This window comes from Gavialis gangeticus, unplaced genomic scaffold (genome assembly GCF_001723915.1).
Source record: "Gavialis gangeticus isolate Ggan-Ray unplaced genomic scaffold, GavGan_comp1, whole genome shotgun sequence".
In the NCBI taxonomy this organism is placed as follows: domain Eukaryota; kingdom Metazoa; phylum Chordata; order Crocodylia; family Gavialidae; genus Gavialis; species Gavialis gangeticus.
This window is the reverse complement of record NW_017728965.1, coordinates 2,159,679-2,182,604: the sequence shown is the minus strand read 5'-3', so window position 1 is coordinate 2,182,604 and position 22,926 is coordinate 2,159,679. Positions and strand designations below refer to the sequence as shown.

Genomic DNA, 22,926 nt, shown 5'->3' with positions numbered 1-22,926 from the left:
GGTATCATTTTGCAGTCAAACTGATGCAAGATATTGCTAAATACATCCGCTTCTGGAATAACTGCTTAGGCAGACTATCTAGGTTGTAGCTGTATTGATCTAGAGGAAAAAGCAATCGGGGCTCGTGGACAGAGGTGATAGCTTTCATTAGACCTAATTAGGTCTAATGAAAGCTATCACCTCTGTCCACGAGCCCCGATTGCTTTTTCCTCTAGATCAATACAGCTACAACCTAGATAGTCTGCCTAAGCAGTTATTCCAGAAGCGGATGTATTTAGCAATATCTTGCATCAGTTTGACTGCAAAATGATACCAATAAAAAATATTCTTAATCATATCCTGCTTCTCAGGCATTCCTTCAACCATCACAGCTACTGTAAAACTACCAAGCAGTCGCACCCTATTTTGTGCGTGCATCTCTGAAGTTATATCAGGTCCTGGGTATGACTAAACTGCAGCCGACTGGAGGACCTCGTGGGAACATGGCGGGGCTACTCATGGTGGAGTAGCTGCTATAAAATACCACAACATCCAGAGTAAAGCAAATGTAGGGTTCCTCAAAACCCTAGCCCCCATTGTCTTGTGGGTACTCCTTGGTTGAAGAAAGACTAAGGAACATCACCCTAACAGAAATGCACCCTCAATGAGCTGTTAGGCAGTCAGCAATATCTCTAACCTGTCTCTCTCTGGCAGAATCTCACTCTGGCCTTTGGACTCTGTTTCGATGACCTAAGGGGGTGGGGATGGTAGGTCCTGGGCAGCCTCCTCTCTTCCATACTCTTGCCTTGGTGTATCCACTGAAGGTCTTGGGTGTGATGGTTGCATAGACCTCTTGTGTGTACACCATGATCCAGAGTATTGATAGTTGCCAAGTGAGGCTATCTGAAGTCAGTACTCTGCACTTTGTGCTTTCAGACTATTTCTCCAATTTCCCAAGATGATTTTGAATTCTGGGGCCTGTCCCAAGTGCTTGCAACTCCTTTTTTGCTTGCCACTATCCACAGGTGTTATAACAGTGCTAGCTCAGGGGAGATGCACAACACCAGGGTACTATCAGATGTCAATCAGTATTATTTTTCAGTAGAAGGCACAAAAGGAGCAAAGAGATCTGATGGTCCATCTTTATTATCTGTAGCCAGCTGAGGTTAAACAGCTATGAAAAAAACAAGCCCAGCACTCAATTGGCTGACAGAGAACAACTCAAACAAAAATGAGACAAATGCATTTTCTCACTACTTGCTTTTAGCTTTGCTAGCTTCAGTGTTTAATGAATCCCACACCATTCCAAGCCAACCATCTCAAGTTAAAAAGAGTAGGAAGCCTGCAGAGGGAGGCTGCACAACCTTTCCCCTGGAATGACTGTGGATCTGTGGCAGAAGGGGAGATGTGAAACAGAAAGGATGACAGCAGGGATGATATGGGTAGCAGGGTGAGTTTGTGTTAAAGCAAGAGAGTGGAACCCAAATAACCTGACATCTGTTCCTAGCTCTGTTTGCAACGCCATTAGTCATGTCACTTATAAAACTGGGTAATTTTTTTCACTTGAAAAGTTTATTTGACACCCCCCCCCCCAAAAAAAAATCTTATTTTTAAACGGCAATGTTTTCATTTTGGTTTCTTTGAAATTAAACATTTTGATTTTATTTCAAAATAGTGCTTTGCTTAGTTTTGTTTGAGGACAAATTCATCATTTCAACTGACCTGACTCTTCCCTGTCTCCACATTTGGAGGAAACAGAAACAACTCTGTCAAAAATACCCAAAGGCCCTCCAGTGGGGGGGTTTTCTTTGAGGGGGGGAAAGGAGGAGGGAGGGCTTTAGGGGAAAGGAAGGTAAGTTCTTTGGGAGGAAATGAAACTGGAAGCTGGTTAAGTTTTCGCTGAAATTTCAAAAATTTAAAAAAAAAATTCCTTCGGCTCCAGTGATAGCACAAACTGCCCTGAATGAATGCAGCGATTCACAGAGTTGCATAGAGACTCTTCTATAACAGAATACAGGTTGGCTTCTGCAAGGATTTGCTCAGGTACATAGGCTTTATACATTGTGAGTAGCTCCACTAAAGCCAACGGTATTCTCAGTGCATACAACCGTACAGATGCATCAGTCTTGGCAGAATTTGACTGATCTATAGAGTTACCCCACCCAAAAGACAAAACCCTTTATAGTGGATTTGTACTCCTTACCTCCTGCCTGAAAGCTTTTCGGAAGCCATTATTGCTGCTGGGAGCAAAGGCCCGGCCTGGCACACAGCTCACCACAGCAGGCATCCCATTCTCACAGGTGACATTATTTTTATTGTCCACATTGAGACGACTGCCCAGTTTGCAGCTGGAGATATGAGCCTCATTGCCAGTGCACTCCACGGAGTAACCCCAGTAGCTTAGCTTCTTCTTTTTGGCAAGCATCCTTCAAAAAGAGGAATCACCGGAGAAAGACAGTTAGTGAAAACTATTAAAAAGCAGAGAAAGGAAATCTTTCACTGCTCAACAGCCAACCTGTGGAACTTCTTGCTCCAGGAAGTTGCCAAGACAAATACAATGGTGTGAATTTTAAAAAGTACTGGCTTAACCCAACATCCATTACGAATTTTCTAGCATACAGACCAACATAGAAAACAGTACTATCCCTTTTAGTTGTATATATTTTTCCTCTGCTTGGACCAGGGAGATACAGGCCTGGTCTCTGATGATGCAGCCCCACTGTCTCTGGTGCCTGAGTTAGCATGATTCAAGGCTGGTTACATTTCTGCCAGCTCATACTACAATGATTTCCCAGTCATGTTTTGGATGTACCTGTAGTCAACAAGCTGAGAACAGCAACAAAGGACTATCCTTCGAGTATTAGCCACGTAGCGGGACGGACATACTTGGCCATTGTCTCACACTTGTGCAGCTCTACCTGAACCATGCAGAAGATGTACACAAATGCACAGATGCTCACTTAGTAGAAAGCAAAAATGCAGGGATTTTTGTACTCCTGCACATGCACACTGGTTCAACACAAATAATGCTGGTGCCATTTGAGGCTTTACGAGAATTTAGCCCCTACCACAGCTGTTGTGCTGGCAGGCATTACCCTATTAACTGGAAGAAAGAGGCAAACTTAGGACAGAGTAAGGGCTCTCCATCTTCTTCCAAAGTGACAGTATTGGCAACCTCAAGCCTAAAGATAGTTTTTGAGAGCAAGAGCAATTCTCTTGATGACACATTTGCAGCACAGAAGATTGGCAGCCTTTTCCAGTGCTTGCTTCCCAACTGGAACATCTCCAGCAAACCCCCTGGGCTGTAAAGGGGTGATAAGCCAGTGGAAGAAAATAATTCAGCATCTTCCAGACAGATACAAAAGGCCAGGGCTGCATCTGAGTTAAAGCAGTCGATAAAAAGTTTCCAAGCACCACCACAGGAGAGATTCTGAAAACTAAAGGATAATTAAAGCACAGAGAAGCCAACAGCCAACTGTGATCCTGCACTGTCTTTGCAAGAGCCTGTTCCTCTGTTCTGGTGTTAGCAGCAAATGAGACATTGTGGTCCTAAAATTAGATACGATGCAAAACATATGGAGGTGGAGAGAGTGCCAGAAAAAGACTTTGATTGATTGTAGCATTGGCCTCATAAGACAGACAGAAAGGGGTGAGTGGGTCTGAAACTCAGTGAGTCTCAAGCTTAGGGAGCTGGTAAAACATTAAAATCTTTCTGTGCAGTTATCAGATGCAATCCAGACAAAATGGGTAGTGACTCAACATTTTACTCCCCATCTGGCAGCAGTTTGGTGGGTCTGTGTGAAAGAAACTGGAAGATCTCAGCCCACTTCACGGTGGCATGTGTCCAACATAAGAAAAGAGAAATCTAGGCTAAAACGGCTTATGGATACTGTGCTACCCTCCCTAGAGCAGGACTCCCCCCAGGACAATGTACATTGCTATAGAGCAGTGGAGGCTAACTTGTCTGTCCAGTTCTTTATTAATTTAAATTAGTGTTCTCACTGGCACTAATCTAAAAAATAGATTTATATTAAGGTTCAAAGTAGACCAAAATACTAAGAAAAAGGAATACCAGGGGAAAAAAACAACTTTGTAATTTCATTGAAATTGTGAAATTCAAGACATTTTAAACAGCTCCTCTCCTGCCATCAGCTATCTCCACTCTGATTGCAGCTCCATAGAAAGCAACTGCAAAAGTTTAAAAGGGATTTTTTGCCTTCCTCTGTAGCAGGGGCATGGGCCTCTAACCTGGGATCTCTTGAGCATCTATTGACAACATTTCATAGAAGCAGGATGTTAGCTGCTGTGGTTTCTCCTGCTTTTCCTGTGGCAGGTTAGGGTGTTTTGTCAGGGTTGATGGTAGTCTTATTCAGAGTTTAGACCAGGGGTGGGCAAAATGCAGCCCGAGGGCCAGATGCAGCCCTCCAGGCCATTCTATCTGGCCCATGGGGCCCCTAAAAAATTTAGAAAATTAAGATTTATTTATTTAGAATATTTATTTATTTATTTATTTAGAAAATTAATATTTATTGGCCTCTGGCTGCCTGTCATGCGGCCCTTGATGGCTTGCCAAAACTCAGTAAGCGGCCCTCTGCCCAAAATAATTGCCCACCCCTGGTTTAGACTGTGGAGATACTGGAGGATCCTGCCTCAGGCAGGGGGTTGGGCTTGGTGATCCCTGGAGGTCCCTTCTAGCAAACAATAGTACTAAGGGTATATCTAACAGTGAGGAAACAGATTAAGGGGAAATAAAGAAGTACTAATGGCCACTCCTTTCCCAAAGGCTGAGAGATGGATCCTTGGATATTTAGCAAGAGCCTAATGGAATTAAATGCATCTAACCCACTAAAAGTTCATGAGAATTGTGTATCTAACTCCCTTAGACTTCAGTACGACAATAAGACGTGACCTTCATCAACTAAAAGTGAATGGCTCACTTGGGAACACAAGCAAGGAAACAGATTCTGTAAGAGATCCTAAGGGAAATCTAGAACAAAACTGATTCCACTGAAGTCACTCCAAATTGACAGCAGTCTCGCAGGCATCACAATTTGGCCCTTTGTTGGGATATTCATGGTGGGTTATTTTAGCATCTTCTTACCCCGATCCTACATTTGCTAAAAAAATATATATAGCGTATTAACAGCATTTGCACTGGGATCTCCAGACCTACGACACATGTGGGCAAAGAGTTGCACAGATTTTTACGAGCAGGCAGGGAGAGGCATCTGACTTAACCAGCAAATAAAAGGGACATCTTAATAGGAAACAGAGGAGCAGAAAATGAAGTGGTCATACAGCCAAAAACACTGGGGAAAATTCATCTCTGGTACAACCAACTGAAGCCAATTAGCTTGGCCTACGTGCCAGGAGGTCACAGAAGGATGAGCTAATCCGTCCAACTACATTAAGGAGAAAAATTCATTAGTGGTTCTCTTCTCTGACGTCCACACAGCTGGATTGAGCAGGCTTGAGGCTCCCATTTCTGGGTATCCTGATGGACAGCATTTCCACCCTTAACTAACTCCCCCTGGCAGGCATCTGCTTAAGTGAGAAAGTCTCCCTGTTCCAGCCTCATTGAGTTAGGCAGAGGAGCAGCCACATCCATCTCCATCTGCTGAAGCCCAGGAGACTTTATGTTGCCAGTTGGAATCCGTGGAGAATACATTGTTCAGATACGGGTGCAATTAAGTGCTCCATAAATTCTAACAGATGCATCACCTAACAAAGGTTGTGTTAAGGTTGAAAACATCGGCCAGCTGCAGAGAAAATGCACACAAGACAAGAATTCCTGTGATCAGTTCCTAGCCTCACTCTACCTCTTTTGGACAAGCAAATGGACTGCTGAGCACCTTCTGCTGACCCCAACAAAAGTTTCAGGGACCTGGCATAGCAGACCACAAACCTGTACGCATCCCAGCTTGTGCCTTTTGTAAAGTGGAACTAATATTATTTGCCTCTTTCCACCAGGGCACAGCTTTGAGGAAGGATGAGTTAAATGAAAGCTCTTATATAAACAGCTCTGGAGAACAAACAAAAGCATGGAAAATGTGCTAAGACTTGTTATGTTTCCTACATAAATTGCCTTGTCAAATGCAAAAAAAAGTAACATTCAAGAATAATAATAATAGAAAAAAAATCCTTGGCAGGAAAATGATGATGAACTAAGTTGTTTTCTTTTAAGCAGGGTCCATCTGCAAATCATTTCACCTCCCACCATCATGCAAAAACAGAGCCCAATATCAGTTAGCTCCGCCTGTAAAGCTAGCTAGCAGAGAATGGGATTTCTGTGGGTTCAGAAGGGGGCGTTTTCAACTCCCAGCCAGCGCAATTACAAAGCCAGATGAGAAACCCAACCTGTAGTCTCGTTTCCGAGCTGCACAACAACAGTGTGAAAGGTTTCACTCTTGGGACATAGGTATTTACAAGTTATGCAGAGTGCAGCCTAAGAAATGAAAAAAAGTTACAAGCCTTCAAGCTCACGTGGAGAAAGGGCTTGTTCCAAGTGACCAGTAAAAGGCAGAATCTCCCCTTCCCCAAACCACTGTGTGACATGACTAGAAGGTGGGTGGAGTGAGCCATACACTGGGCCCTCAGCCCTTGGAAGAGAACGGTACAAAACAATTGGTATCCTAGCTTCCAGGGGAGGACCATAGAGAGACCAAAGCAAAGACCATCTTTGACATCTACAGACCAGATTTCACCCGGGACCAGAGGACGGGAGTTTTACTTGGTCCCAACATGCCTGCAGCAGAGCTGATCCAATTCAGTGCAGTCACTAGTTCATTGTCTTAAGGAGACTCTATGTCTTATTTACAGGCTCTCTCTACCTTGGGGCACAAATACAATGCTACAGGGTGACAACCACTGGAAGCTGAATCTTGTATACATGTCAGCCCCATAAAATTGGGATGCATGCATTAAGCAGAGAAGTAGACTTTTCTGCCCAGGATAGAAGCACCCCATTTTAATTCCTGCCCACAGTGCAGAAGTTGTGGTATTATTATTCAGACAGCCAAAGTAGTCAATTTGGCTCATTGTTCTTCACTCCATAGGTGTTAGTGATCATTTTGCTTTTCTAATGGTCTTAATATTTCAAGAATCAAGACAGTCTTTCTCAGGTTTTTGCTAGCTGTTCCTTGCCTCTCTACTTCTAATTCACAGGCCTGGAAACTCTTCAGCTCTTTCAAAATCATTGATTCATCAATGGAGACCAGTCTTCAGCAGCAGCTAGGGTTGCAGCTTTAGTAAATCAGGAAAGGAAGGGTAAGCCAGCTGAAATTAGGCTCTGCTCCCCTCTACAAAGACATAACCCTGGAAAAAACATCTATTTTTCTGTCTTTTAAAATAAAGTACATATTTTATTCCGGGGCAGGTGTATGCAGGAAAATATGGTGTTATGTATTCTATATATGTGGAATAATATACTATAGTTATTAAGTATATATGTCTTACATCTCCACATACATTATATTATACCTCATACATAACTGAACACATTATAAATACACACATATGATCCAATTCCCAATTCTTAGAGGTAAACCATGCCAGCCAGAGCTTACCTCATGCTAAGATATTATATGGAAAGATGCTTTAGGTAGCTAGAGCCACAACACTATGCACTATTGCTGGATAAAGGATCACTGCCGAGCCATCCTTTACTTATACAGTCATTTCTAGCTATTAAATGTAAAGGTCCTTCTTGGAGACATCTATAAATGAAGAGCAGGAAGGATCTACTTTGTCTTATTAGGACAAGCTTATTTTGCCATGTGGCTCTAATGGATAGGGCTGGAGCACAACAGTGCCTCTGAGATAAGCTCTCTCTCCAGCTGGGGCAAGATAATGCACATGGCTGGAAACATGTGCCACTGTAACCCAGAGCAAAGCACAAGACTGTCTGGCAGCAATTATTTCTTCATTGCTCATCCACCTTCGAAACCTGAAAACAAGAGTCCAGTTGAGTCTTTTCTTTGCTGGTGCCGCTATGTGGCTTTATACTATTTCCAACCCAGGGACCTCTTCCATTGATCATCATCTTACTAAGAAAAGCATGCGATACAACCAGGCTACACCAAGGAGAACCTCCAGAAACAGCCTTCATGCGAAACAAAAGAACAAGCAAAACAACCACAATTATGCCTTCAAGAATTGCATCCTCCCTCAAGCAGCTTATGCTGTGGTCGGCTTCTGGAATCAGAAGCCTGGGGAAGAAGCTTATTGGCATGAGAGCCTAAGGCAGATGTGAAATAGCTTATTTATAGCAAACTGTACAGAAAACAGTTCTTGTGTGTCACTAGCTAGAGACAAAAACAAGCCTGCAGTGTGTAAGCTTGCAATGGGCAAATGTCAGACATCCTGCTGGATTTGTTCTGCACAAGCCAAAAAGGAGAATGAGGGGTCACCCCAAGTCCCTGTGTTCACTTCCCTCATTTTGAGTGCTCCAGGCTTATTTCGAAGTGCAGCACTGAAAGCCCAATCTGTCCTGCCAGAAACAACCTTGGAAGCCCTAGGACAGACATTTTAAGCATTCTGTCCTTTGCCTCTGCTCAGTGCAGGACTAAGTGATAGGGTGATTAATACAGCGGAGGCAGCTGGCAACCCAGGTAGGCAGGATTGCCAAGACCAGTGGAGCTGAACTGGTGCTGGCAACAGTGGGAGATTTATTGGAAAATGTCCCCCTTGCAGATGGCTCCCATGTAGGTAACCAGCAACTGACTCACAACCCTTACATGCAGTGACTTGGCAGCCAAGCAGGCCAGATCTACAGAGGGTGAGCCCAGGTGAGAGCCAAATGGCAAATGCTTGGTAAACCCCAGGTAAATATGTCATCATAGGTATGAGAAAGTGGATTGTATGCCAGGGAGGGAATGAGGATTCCTGTGCTATGAGACAACACAGACTGGCTTTGTTGCAGTTCTCTTTCATTAAACCTTCCATCATGCCACATGCCAGCCCCAATCCTGCAACTGGCTGCATGGATCTTGGGCTACAAGGATCAGACTATCACATATTTATTTATGCAGACACTTACACTCGCATACATATAGCACAGTACCCAGAGCCACAAAAGATTAAAAGAAAGGAAGAAGAAAGAGAGCCAACACAGGACTATGCAGTAGCAAGTAATGAAAGAGGCCTACTGGATCAAGCCCATCCCTGTGCCAAAACAGGATAAATCTGACATTAATTTCATGTTACACTTAATGTTCGCCAAAGGGTGGGAATCAAACAAGCCTCGTGTACTCCTAGTTACACAAGGAAGTGCCTGGCGTTTAAAATGTTTACACAAAAGCAAAATCTGATCTAAAGGAATGAAGCAGTTAACTGAGGTTTTTCCACCTCCCGGTCTTCAATTTAGTTTGAAATGGGTGTGTTTGAACAAGGCCTCGAGTGTTCAGGAAACATGACTGAGACTTATAAAAAGCTCTGCTCTTACTTGTAGACCTTGGCGTTATATTTCTTCTCGCCTGGAAAGCCAAACATGCCACAGATGACTCGGGAATTTTTTGTGGTCCAGTGTTTGTCACAGATCTGCTTCCAGTTCCCTCCTTCTTTCACCTCCACGTAACCCTCCGTGACTGGCACGCGCTTGCGGTAGGTAGCGAGAACCGCTCGGATTCTTACATCTTCCACCTGGATGTTCATATTCTACAAGTTAAAAAAAAAAAAAAAAAAGGATATTTTAAGGATCCACCCTAGGGAGGCAACAGGGTCTAATGGTTACAGCAGGGGAAAAGGAGTGCCTGACACACAAGCCGAGATCTCTACTTCAAACTCAATAAACTGCACAAACCACTTTGATTTCTCTGCCTTTAAGTCATCAGGGAGAGAGAAAAAGAGATAGACACCATGATACCTTGTTCCCCAGTTCTACCACTAACCTTTCAGGCAAAGTCCGGTAGCCTATTTCACTTCTTTATGCTTCAGTCTCTCTATCTTACAGAAGAACTGGTGTTTAACCACAAGCAGAAATGTGTGGTTGTGTATGTGCCAATGTTCAGTTGCTGGATCTTTTACAGTTAAAGGGGTAATTCAAATGGGGTGCTTCTGAAGTTTCTGCTAAGATATTTTTATGGTTTAAATAAAGCTTAGTCTAGTGCACTTAAAACATACCACACATGCACACCACACAGGCATCGTTGCTTTATTACATGGAAAGGGTACCATTTTTATTTTGGGTATTTCAGCGGTTTAAGGATTCCTACTCCTAGGAGCACAAGGGCAGACTTTAGGAACACCTGCCTAACTAAAGGTCCAGCTGCAGCAGGTCGGTCACCCGCTCTCCATGGGCCAACTCCTGTGGCATCTTTCCATGTTGGGATAAAGAATATGATATACCATAACGGGGGAGAAGGTGGTTAAGGCGAGGAGAGACCTTCTGGATGGCATTTCAGGTGTTCCTAGCTTTGGGCCTAAAAATCACAGTTCCTGGGTCTGAAGCTACCCTGGTGTTCACCATCTGAGGATCTGACCACAGGATCATAAAAATGAGCTGGAACTGAAGTTAACATCATAAGAGGAGCCTATTCTCATATTATTTTGCACAGGGTCACAAGAGGCCATCATTATTATGGAATGCATCAGTTCAACCTGACTTTGTAAAAGCCAAGGGAGCAGTCTCAGAGTAGGCGCTGACATGGAGGATGGCACAGTGTTTAGGGCACCACTTGGGGTTCAATTCCTTGCTCTGCAACAGGCTTCTTTGGTGACCTCTAACAAGCCCCTGACTATGCTCAGTTCCTCAGCTGCAAAATGCAAACACCACTGTCCAACATCAAGGAGATAATGTGATGATAAACACAGTAAGGATATGTCTGACAGCATAGACTGCTGAGATATCTACTAGAAAAAATCCTTTCCATGTTGCATCTGAGTCACAGGCTGGCTGACTGGTTCCTGCTGGAACGTTTAATATTCAATGCTGCTGGCTGCTCTCTGCTGTTGTAACTTTGTCAGGATGCCCAAGACTTTACGTAGGTGTCCCTTTTTTCTATGACTTAAATCTAAATGCATACATACCAGAAATTTCTCTCTTATAAGTGTAACACAGCAGGAATTAAAGTCATCCAAGAGAAAGGAAGAGTTCACACTGGCTCTATAGAGTCAAAGTTGTTTGTCCTAAGCTAAGAGAGGTCATGGACAAGAATTAGCTTGCGTAAGGTAGCATAAGGACCTATATACATTTGTAGATATGTAGATGGACCCTCCAGAGTCCATGAGCACTGGGCTATGCCATATCTTTTAAAATACTCAGTGTCCTTAACTCAAAGGCAAGGGGCAGTTCTCAGGCTGACATACCTAGAGTGTCTCAAGAAGCACTATAATACACAGCTCAGAGGAAAGCATAATTTACTAGAGCTGGCATAAAAGGCTGCAAATATGCCCAGGGGTGGGCTGCACAAGAAACATTGCTGGCAAGCCTATGCCAGCATAATCATATCCTACACATTAACACGTGGGCACTCACAAAGCAACAGTAGCTCAACTGGAAAAAAGCACTCTGGTGCCAGAATAAGACCGTCTACACAAGGATGTGGGGTATACATGGCCATACAAGTACATAGGATCTAATGCAATGAGTCAATTGTTGGGATTCATCATGTCTAGTATCTGCTGAAGTCAGACAACAGAAGGACATGGAAAAATAAGCCTTACCATACCAGAGCAGTATTGTGTCCCAAGCTTGTTAACAAAATGACTCCAGATTTATCCTGTACATGCACAGAAAGGATCTTACCATCTAATTTTGGAGTGACAGCAGGAGGAAGATATAGAGGCAGACAAGGAGGAGCACATCTGATCTACATTTCACTGTGCTTTACAACAGCAATAACAAGTCATAATAATAATGGCTACTTGTGGCATATAGCAGTTTCAATGCATTTTAGGCATTTATGTGGCTTGTTCACATGGTATTTAAGTCCTCACCTCCAAGGGAAGTAAGTACATAAAATACAAGTAACAACTGAGAACTGAAGCACAGAAACACTAAGGAATGTTGCTCTGAATTATCTAAACATATGACACTAAACTATCCAGTAACTTACTTTAAGTCACATTGGAAGCAAAGGCTGTCCTGTGAACTGAGCCAAATTGAATGACTGCCATTTTAGTTCTCAATGAATGCACCCACACAGAAAGATAAAGTGGTTTAACTGGTCCACATGTTATTCACAACTGTAGTTAACATGGACTAACTTTCCTGAGTGCCCCATGTAGACAAGCCTCAAGAGTCACACAGGAAGTCTATAGTTAGGCAGAGCCAGGCTAGCACCTAGCCAGCAGCCCATCCATCCATGCTCCCTCCTTTTATTTTGCAATCGCAGACATTTTAAAAGCTGGCCTCTCTGTTTGTGGATTTGCACATATTCACCATTTGCTCCAACTGGATTTCTGTGTATACTGAAAACAGGGCGATGAGTCACAAAGGCTGCCTGGATTCCTCATTATAAGCCTACGTGAGGACACAAGCACAGCAAGCCTCACAGGAACTCAAGCCCAGAAGTAAAGGCTGATGGGAAAAAATCTGCTGCAATGAGCAATTAAAAAGTGACTGAAAGTTTATATTCTCCCTTGTCAAAAATATAAAGGCACACAGATCCCAGTGGTTACATTACAGCTGTGGAATCCTCTCCTCCCCCGCGCAAGTTCCATCGTTTAAAAATGAGAAAAGAAATCCAGTGCCTTAAAAGGAACATGTGCTGCTTTGATGCACTGCAGTCAATTAAAAATAAAGCGACTAGCAGGAAATGTGTTTTGATTTGCAATTGCCTAGAAACAGAACCTGCACATCTGCTGTTGTGAGGAAGGATCCACAGAGTCAGTAATAAATTGTACAATATCCAGCGAGTAGCCTGTTGGCAGGCTCTCTGCTGGAATAAAGAGAAGTCGCTCAGAATCTGTACCCGTAAGCTTAAAGGCCCAACCTCGACGCTAAAACCTTCCGAGGCTCCTTTGAGAAATCCAGCCTCAAGACTTTTGGGAGTAATTTGAGCAGTCTGGGCCAGAGACGTCAGGTAAGCACATTGAATCTTTATGATGCAGTGAAAAATACAGTCCTTCTGGCAAGGCTTCATGTTTTATACCTTCCTCATCCATTCTGCATGGAAAAACCATTAGCACAAAGAGGCAGAACTAAGAATCCTTCCTCATTATGGTCTGGCAGGTCCAATTCAAATACCACATGATTTTAGAATACATGCCATCAGGAAGCATGAGAGCCTCAGTGCATCAGAGGCCTCCAAAACCTTGTTTGAGGGGGGACCTACACTCATTTTTCCCAGTTCATCATATAAACCATCCATACTCTTAACCTTGAAGACATGTGCTGCTAAAGAACCTATTCACCTGGGAGAGACAAGTCAGAGAGCTCTATTCCCAGAGAGAAAATCCCATTTCTTTCCCATCCTGATTGTATGGGGAGGCCCTTTGACTTAATGTTGCTTGCAGACAAAATGTTCTGATGCATTTTTGCTAAGTGAGAATTCAGCAGTTGCAGTTTTTAAGTCAGTCACCATGGGGTTTCCTTACAGAGCACTCTCAAGAACTCAGTGTCCCGAGGTCACTGCCCCCTGTTGAGATCAGAATAATTTACATTAGCTCAATGAAGATGAGACATCCACTTTAAACCAGTTCAAAACATTTCTCATACTGGAGATAAGGTTGAACAGAGAAGGAGCCCAATTGTTTGAGCTACTGGTGAGGGACAAAAGGAGATAAGATTAGCTCCAATTTGCAGAAGGAGAACTGAGGCACAGAGAGATCACACAACTTGCCCAAGGTCACATATAGCACTTGTGGCAAAATAATTGAACCCATGTCACCCAAATCCTAGGCCCAGACCTTCAACAAGATCATCTCCTCTATCCAACAGCCATAAATTAGAGCCAATGCATTGTACTTTCAAAGAAAAGTATGTATATTGGATGTACCATAAAAGGTCTGACATATAAAAGAGGGAGGAGCTGCATATAACCATGGAATTCCTCTTTGTGGTACGCTGGGGTTTTCTGATACTAGAGCAATAGACAAGAAGGCAAACAAGCTGCTTGGAAAAGTCTCCCAGGGAACACTGCAAGGTTGCAAAACAAAAAAACCCAACTTGAATAAAAAGCATTGCAATCTCAGGAATGTAATTTAAAAGAACTGCTGGTTCATGTATTGCTTCTGCAGTTAGTCAGGCAGCAGACAAAGGAAGCATGCAATACCACATCCATTCCCAGAGAAGCACTGGGAATCCAAAGGAGCAGGATCAGAGTCAAGGACAGTGCATCAGTGTCAGAAATGGGAAGCCTGCTGACTCAGTGTGGTCTAGAGGACTGGTCATGACCCATGGGACTCCCTGCCCCCACCTCACCCACTGATTCACTTGGGCAAGTCCTTTTTCCTCTGTCTGCTGCTGGGTCGCTCTGTATTTCTCAGCAGTACACCACTAACATCTTTTTTGCCTCAGTTTCCCCAGCAGTAAAAAAAGAGCCAATGCTTCTCTGGGTGCATTGACAGGCTTAACTGCTTGGGCACAACTGAGATACTGTTACATCTATAACAACTATAAATGCTGTGTGGCTCTTTTCAAACATCCAGTCATTCATTCTGCCATTGCCTTTAAGGAGGCAGACTGGTTATCCTGTATTTTACAGATGCGAAAAGTATTATCCTATATTTCACAGATGGGAAAAGTGTTATCCTGTATTTTACAGACGGGAAGAGTGGGCATCTGAGAGTTTAAGTGACTTGTCTTGGGCCACAAAAGACATCTATGTCCAAGTCAGGATTCTAATTCCTGGCTCTCAGCACTGGGCTGCAGTCACTCTTCCCTTTTGCAGAGGATGCCGACACACACGAAACTTGATTTATGCTGACTTTAAATAATTTTACTATTTTGTTCTTAGTTATGTCCTTCATTTGCCAAGGAGGAAAAAAAGTGAGCAAACTGGCAAGAAATAAGTCACCATTTTTGTACTTTTGTGGCACTCCAGTCTCCAAATGGCTGTACCAGGCAAGCACAAAACAGTATTTCATGATCTGTCTAATGAGCTAGCACCATCCACATCTATTTTCCCGCTTGAGTACTTTCACATACCAAATACTGTAAGCCATAGAAACCTTCAGTCGCATTTATAATTGCAGGTCAGAACCTGCAGCAAGATGTCCAGGAAGAGGATTACCAGGATTGCAATAGTTGGGCTTTAAACTGGAAAGCAAAAAATAAGGAGACAGACAGTAGCAAATGATCAAAACAGCCATGATGTATGCTTCTTGGAGAGATATTTAAAAGGACTGCTAAGATTCTTCCTATAACTCTTAATAGGTTTGGATAGCTTCCTTCTACTGCAGGGTTCTTGATGTAAAACTTGAATTGCGAGTATTCAGTGATAATATGAGTACAGACAGACATGTGTTTTATCTTTCCAACAGAAATATACAGAGCGGCCAAAGTAATGGTGAAAACAGACTCTGCATAGAGTCAAAAGAAAATAAGTGGCCAGCAAACGTTAGTAGCTGGAACAGATTTCTGTTTTAAGTTCTCATTATCATATTTGATGTACATGTGTTTAACCAGACATACACAGAGTGTATGTTGGCAACATATAGTATTTGAACATAAAAAGCCCCAACAGAGATAAGACCCCTATTTTGCCAGACATCATCTATACAAGCTGGCATTCTGCAGGGAACTCAAGCAAATGAGGGATCCCAGTTCCACTGAAATTCAACCTTTCAATCATGGTTATTATTTGTATTATACCAGCATCTCAGAAGTAAGATGGGGGCCCTCATTGTTTTAGTTGATGCACATACATACTAAAAGAGTCATTCTCCTCAATGGTTTACAGTCTAAAAAGATACGACAAACAGGTGAGAGAAAGGAAGCACGATTAGCTAGATTTTAACAAGGAATGCAAGTAGACAGATAAGCTTCTTGCCCAAAGTCACGTAGGGGGTCTGTGACGGAGCCAGAAGTTAAAGTCCATAGCAACCACCATAAAGCCTTTCTATCCACCCATCCATCTACAAACTCATACTTCTGGAACCTGCAGACTATGGGACAATTTACTGAGAGAAAAAAAGGGGGGCTGACATTTGAAGGTCTTGGGGATCCGGTCACTTCTTCCAAGCTAGGGAGTTCACCACCAGAAATGAAGCCCAGAGCCAGACTCCCCAGTACCACGTTTGAATGATTAGACTAGCGAGCTCTACTTCCAAACCTTCTAAGTCTTCTTGCAAGCTGATGTCTCTTTCATGCAGAGGTCAAGAATTCAAGAAAATATTTTACTAGAACGTGGTGTGCATGGCAAACCTTCCACTTGAGCTGCTTCACTAGTTTTACATAACTTCCACCCAACTCCTGAACCACATCTCCACTTTGGCTTGGAATTCACATACTAACCTAATCAAGACCTGGATGCAAAACCTAGGCCAATCTCTGCTCATGTAACATCCTGCCCAAATATTTCAGACTTTGCTGGCTCTAGCCTTTGTACTGATAGTCTCTAGAATTACATCTTCTCTGAAAGGATTATGTTTATTATATTGTTGACCGCATTTGCCAGGATAAATGAGCTTGTTCCAGCATCAACTGGCTTCAGTCCATAAGCTGCAGCTCTTGTTTTATCCATACATTCTTCTGGCTCACTGTGTAGAAACAATGCACAGGCAACAAGAAACCCCCTTCTTTTCCCCAATTTCAACCTGACTGCCCAAGAAAGGCACAACGAGCCCCCTAAAACAAAGCAGAACGAGGAAATAGTTAAGAATAAAAAGGAAGTGCAATAGATCTGTGGCCAGATTTGAAAGTGTGGTTCCACTTTCAACTGCAGCACCATGGCCGTGACCGAACAATTGCCTATAAATTCACTTGAAGCCAAAAGCAGGAAAGACAGCTCTGTGGTTAAAACTCTGGACTGTGCCTCAAGAAAACAGGGTTCTCTGCCCAGATCGGTCCAGCTCCTTGTATAACTTCAGGCAAGTAACTTAACCACTCTGTGTCTGTGCTGCCTGATCTGCAAAATGGGGATAATGACATGAATCTTCTCCCCAATTGTCTGTCTTGTCTCTTAAGTTACAAAGACCATCCTCCATTTGCACAATGCTTTGCATTGTAAGGACCTGGGATCTCTAGAAGCCACCAGAAGACAAATAAAAATCAAACTCATTCCCAGGTCTGTAACAGTTTTGAGAGCAGATCTTTTGTATTCCTTCCATGCTCACCTGACCACTCCCTGATGGTCCAAGATCTGAATTGGCATTTATTTACACTTTTGGGACCCAGGTATCCAAGCTTTGATATAAAACCACAGATCTCAGCTTCAGAAAGTTTGGACTGGAGAGGAGTTAAGAAGTTCTGTTTCGAGTTTTCAATTAAAAGATTCCTGGCTCAAAATAGGCTTCAGCTGGTTTTTGTTTCCTCTGCCTGAACTAGGTATTTTCACACAATGTGGGATCTAATTGCAACACCTCACACAGGGCTTTAATAACAGATTTCCCTTTATTTACCTTTTGCTATCATTGTGCTGCACAGAACAAACATGCCCATTCATCCATCTAATCCAACCCTTTGGCTCAAGGCAGGATCATCTCTATCTACCCATTAGTCTCCACTCCTTCAACTCCTTGTCAGCCACACTTTCTGTAGCACCCCTGTGAATGTAAATAAATGCAGGGATCAGAAACATTCTGGCATTTTTGTTCTCTGCATCTGGTCTGTATCCTGCAGCTTGCAATACACCTGGTTCACTGAAGTTTAAAAAAAAAAATCACTAAGTAGCTTAAAATGATGCATTAGGTTATATGCTTTGCTTCGAGCCTTAACACAGATGCATCTAAGGTTAGATTATAATTTTAGCTTGGTACCAAGGAATTTTCAGAAAGCTAGACTTAATTTATAAGGAACCGGCTACCTCCCTCTCTGGTTTCTTTGGAAGTCCTAGCCTTAAGCCAGAATGGTATAAAGAAATGTTGATTCAGTGTCTTCTCTGGAGCTCCACATACCAACAAGAGCATTGACTATATGCCGTGGTATTAGGTCCACAGCACACTGATCCAGCCGGTACGTACTGCAGGTACAGAGCCAAGAGTCTTCGGGCTAGGAAGGCAACCCAAGAACACAAGACACTGCACTCATCTGCTATGCAACGACATAAGAAAGGAGGGTAAGAAATTCCATTTGTATAGTTTTACATCTCTAGAGGGTGCTGGGTGCAACAAAGCTCTTCATCTTTTCAGAGGATGAAAACTGAAGGAGAGTTCACATTCTTTTTGGCAATTAAAATCCTTAAGCTCAAAGTCACGACACTAACTCACCAAACAGCTGTTAACATATCTTTTCCCCATAACTAAGAGAATTGCACCCTTCTGTTTAAGAGGAATGACCGTTTTTCCTCCTTTATCAGCTCTAGATCAAGTTGTTTTTTTCCATCCCAGCTGTCTTTTTTTCTGTTTAAAATTCCCCAGCCTTTGCTATGACCCTCAGGACGGCTTTTAGTCAACTGAGAAGTCTCATCCCAGATGAGAAGCTATTCTAGGCGACTTCCGCAAACCACAGCAGCTGGGGTTTCAGATGGGCTTTTTAGAAGAGAACCTCAATTATGATATGAAACATACACCCACCCAATTACATCATGAGAGAATCAGCCAGGCAACTTCTAATCTGGAAAGCTTGTGGTTTCTGCTCACGGACAGATAAGCAAGTTGAATGCTTGCAGTTATGAGACCATGCGTCAGTGGTTCCAAATTAGTGGCCTACCCTTAAAAGGGGAGGATTTCCATTTTGTTCCCAGTTCACCGTAACGGGGGATGCCGTTTCTTTCTATGCATGTTTTTGATAGCAGCAAAACTGGCCAAAAACTACAAAACAACACAAGAGAGTAAGAAAGAACCAAACAGGTGCCTGAACCTATCTGTTTGTAAATGTTCAAGTGAACATGAACATGTTCACAAGATGGCTTCAGAAACAGCTGGTTTTTCTACTGATAGTTGCATTAACATATTGCTGATGGCTGTGTGTGCAATAACAAGAGTCATGGTTACTAAGCATTCAGTGCTCTCCTAATTTTAAAAAGCCTCAGTTGTCCAATCATGAAGCAGGAACACCCCCCTGCCAAAAAAACCATGCGCACACATGGCTAAGCAGGGCGGTCTACAAATCATTGCCCACCTTACACAAGGGGTTGCCTGAAATAAGCTATGCAGTAACATAGCCTTCCACATAATCTGAGTTCAGCCTTCATCTTCCTTTTTACCTCAGACCAAGTCATATCTAGATGCAGTACATGAAGCCATAGAGTGACTGATTATTACACTGAAAATAAATATTTTAAAGTAGTGAATAGTCAAAGTAAACAGCTCAGGAATGTGTCATTGGCTAAAGTTACATCACACAAACTGTGTAGACAGTATGAAGTATCAGAAAACCTTATCTTTGTCTTGGATTGACACTAAACAGCAGGTTGATCAACTTCAATGCTTGCTTCTTCTTAAAAAAGGTCCAACGGTAAATAGGAACACAGGAAATTACAGAAAGATGAAGTTCTGCTTGTTATCAAAACTAACTAGACATCTTCTCCAGCCACATCAGGGATAGCCAAGCCAGATAAGCCGAGTTCAGCACCCTGAACATGCTTTATACCCTGATGAGAGCTTTTCTACCTATTAAAAATGCAAACATTCCCTTTGGGTGTAATGAAGAATCCACTTCCATTCTACATGCAGTTCATTTATATTTCAAATCAGGGAGAGCAGTGACCCTGGTCTCCTTTCTAAGGAAATATTCACCCTACTTTCCGAATTAGCAGTTGAAGACCAAACTTTCCTGTCCACCTGCCCTATAGACAACACCCTGCCTTTACCATAGCACCGATCCATTGCATCCATTGTCTTCTCTCTCTTCTCTCACAGTGTCTGTTTTCTCTCCTTTTTCCTATGCTTAAGCCATCCCACTGCCCCCACAGCTACATAAATATCTTCCTTGTCTTAATCATCGTCATGTGTTCTCTCTCTCTCCCCCCCTCCCCCCGGCACCTTCGCATGCACGAACGTGCACACACACTGTAAGATGTCTTAGCTTTCAAAGTACCAAATTCTGAGGGCCAAGACTCAGACTGGAAATGACATACTCCTTAGTACTAAAAATGCAACATAAAAATCTCTCATTAAAATCTCTGCCTAAAACCCTGGACTCGCTGCAGCAGTCCTCCTCTCTCCCTTATCTAAAAAAAAAAAAAAAGGAAAAAATTTTCCCCCCCCTCCTCCCCCCCCCCCCCTTTTTTAAAAAAAAAAAAAAAGGAAAAAATTTTCCCCCCCCTCCTCCCCCCCCCCCCCTTTTTTAAAAAAAAAAAAAAAGGAAAAAATTTTCCCCCCCCTCCTCCCCCCCCCCCCCTTTTTTAAAAAAAAAAAAAAAGGAAAAAATTTTCCCCCCCCTCCTCCCCCCCCCCCCCTTTTTTAAAAAAAAAAAAAAAGGAAAAAATTTCCCCCCCCTTCGGCCCCCAGTTTTCATGCAACCAACTCCATATGCTTCGAGGGACCTATTAAAAGGCTATTTCTCCACCCAGTCCCCAGGCATTAACATATATGGGAGCTGTTTTGGTCTGCACATCTGGAACTGGACATTCATGCCTTTGAGTCATTAAGAATAACTCAGTGTCCCAGATGTTAAACATATAAGTATCATAATGCTGATGAGGTGGAACAAAGAAGCTCCCTTAAGGAGTGCAAGAGCCTGGAGACAGCATTACTGAAGACCACTGCTTTACTCTTACCACTTCCATTGCAAGCTCTTTGCGTCCAGGACAGCCTCTTTTGTTTTGGGTTTATCCAGCACCCACTCTAAAGGTTTCCTAATCCACAACTGGGGTCAATACACAACCAAATGCAAATCAGTGAAGAGGCTTTTGCTGCATAATTCAGGGCGTCACTGGCAGCCTCACCTTATGCTAGGAGTTCACCATCATGAAGCATGCCAATTTGTATTGTGGAATTTCTTCACCACGGGTGACAGGGCCAGACTGGAGGATAATGATATCTCTCTGCCTTGCCCAAGTACCCCACAGCACTGCTGGATAACAAACACAGCTTCACCTTTGATTACTTGGGATTTCCCCACTCTTCTTTTTCCCCTGTGCCTGTACGGAGCTGGCACTCGCAGCTAGTCAAACCTGCTGCCTGCATCCAGGAGAAGACTGCATTTTGACTCGGTTCATTTCCACTGGTTTAACGTGGCTGCTGTTTAATAAATGTTTGTCTGAGATTCTGCTGCCAGAACAGATACTCAGATCCCCTCTAGACACAGAAAACATCTGCATTTGTTACACAAAGGTTTGTACTGAAAGAGAAGTAAACATTTAAACTGAGACAGGAAGAAATTAACACACTGTTGTCATAACAAACAAGAAAACAAACCTGTAAAAAGTCAAAAACACTTGAGAACAGAAAGTCAGAAAATAAAGTTGCAAATCTATAACTTTGTTTCATTCCTTTTAGGGCTGAAACGTCCCTCCAGGCCAACACAGTCTTCATGGCTGTTAAGACAAAAACTTTCAGCAGCACTGGGTTGTCTACACGTGTGCATTTAATGGGTACTAGCCCAATTTAAGGCGTATTAAGGATGTGCGCCTACATGTGCGTGCCCTTAATGCACCCTGAAAATGGCAATTTAGGCTATCTGAGCCTAAATTTGATACCTGCATAAAGCAGGTATCAATTTATGCATGCCAAATCACATCAACAAACATGTAGACGTGCTAATGCGCATTAATGTTGTGTGTGTCCATTGATTTGGGACTAACTTCAGTGATGTGCACACCTGCATTAATGTGCCTTAGTGTGTGCACATGTAGATGCGCGCCTAAATCTCCTTAATGTGTGTTAGGCTAACGTGCATTAATTTTAGGCATGCATAAAAGCATGTGCAGACACATGCTCTGAAGTTGCTACAACTGCGGACTGCAAGAAGTTGCATTTTTGTTTCATCTTTGGCGAGAACCTAGCACAGGAGGTACTGCCCCAGTGCCAATAGAAATAATGCTGTTGCTGGATTGAAATAGATCTGGAGCCTAAAACTCTCCATATTTTCCCCAGAATAGTAACACGGAGGGTTAAGAGCAGTAACCAACTTCATCTTCATAGATTTCACAGACATTAGGGCTAGAAGGGACCTCGGAAGACCTTCGGGTCCAGCCCCCTGCCCCAGGGGCAGGAAGCCAGCTAGGGTCAAAGGATCTCAGCAAGATAAACGTCCAAATGTCTCTTAAAGGAGTCCAGAGTAGGTGCTTGCACAATCTCTGGCGGCAGTCTGTTCCAGGCCTTGGGGGCTCAGACAGTACAGAAGTTCTTCCTTATGTCCAGCCTGAAACAGTCTTGGAGGAGTTCGTGACCCTTTGGCCTTGTCATCCCTTGGGACGCTCTGGTGAACAGGCGTTCCCCCAGATCCTGATGCACACCCCTTATATACTTATAGGCAGCCACCAGGTCCCCGCTGACCCTGCGCTTTTCCAGTCTGAAGAGTCCCATAGCTCTCAGCCTCTCATCATAAGGTCTGTTCTCCTGCCCTCTGGTCATGCACATGGCTCGTTCTCCTCTGCACTCTCTCAAGCTTCTCCACATCCTTTTTAAATTGTGGATCCCAAAATTGGATGCAGTACTCCAGCTGTGGCCTCACCAAGGCTGAGTACAGTGGGAGGATGACATCCTAGGATTTGCTTGAGAAGCATCTATGGATGCAAGCCAGAGTTTTGCTCACTTTACCAGCTGCAACATCACATTGGTGGCTCATATTTGGTGGTTGCGTCAGAGGAGAAAGCGGACCTCTTTAACCAATTCTTCACCTCCGTTTTCTTGTGCAGGGACCGGGACTTCCCTGCTGTGATAGAAGCCGGACTCGAGGGGATCGCCTTCAGACCTCAGGTTGGGGAGGACCGGGTTAGAGAGCTTCTGGAGGGGCTGGAC

General features: G+C 43.3%; 1 protein-coding gene across 1 annotated transcript in view; it reads right to left on the bottom strand.

The window, feature by feature from the left end:
- Nucleotides 1-22,926, bottom strand: part of LOXL2 (lysyl oxidase like 2) — a 120,988-nt gene that overhangs the window by 45,319 nt on the left and 52,743 nt on the right. Inside the window, exons 4-5 of the mRNA XM_019504229.1 lie at nt 9,422-9,633; nt 2,183-2,405 (exon numbers count right to left, since the gene is read on the bottom strand). Of these exons, the coding sequence (XP_019359774.1) occupies nt 2,183-2,405; nt 9,422-9,633 (435 nt within the window). The remainder of the gene's footprint in view (nt 1-2,182; nt 2,406-9,421; nt 9,634-22,926) is intronic.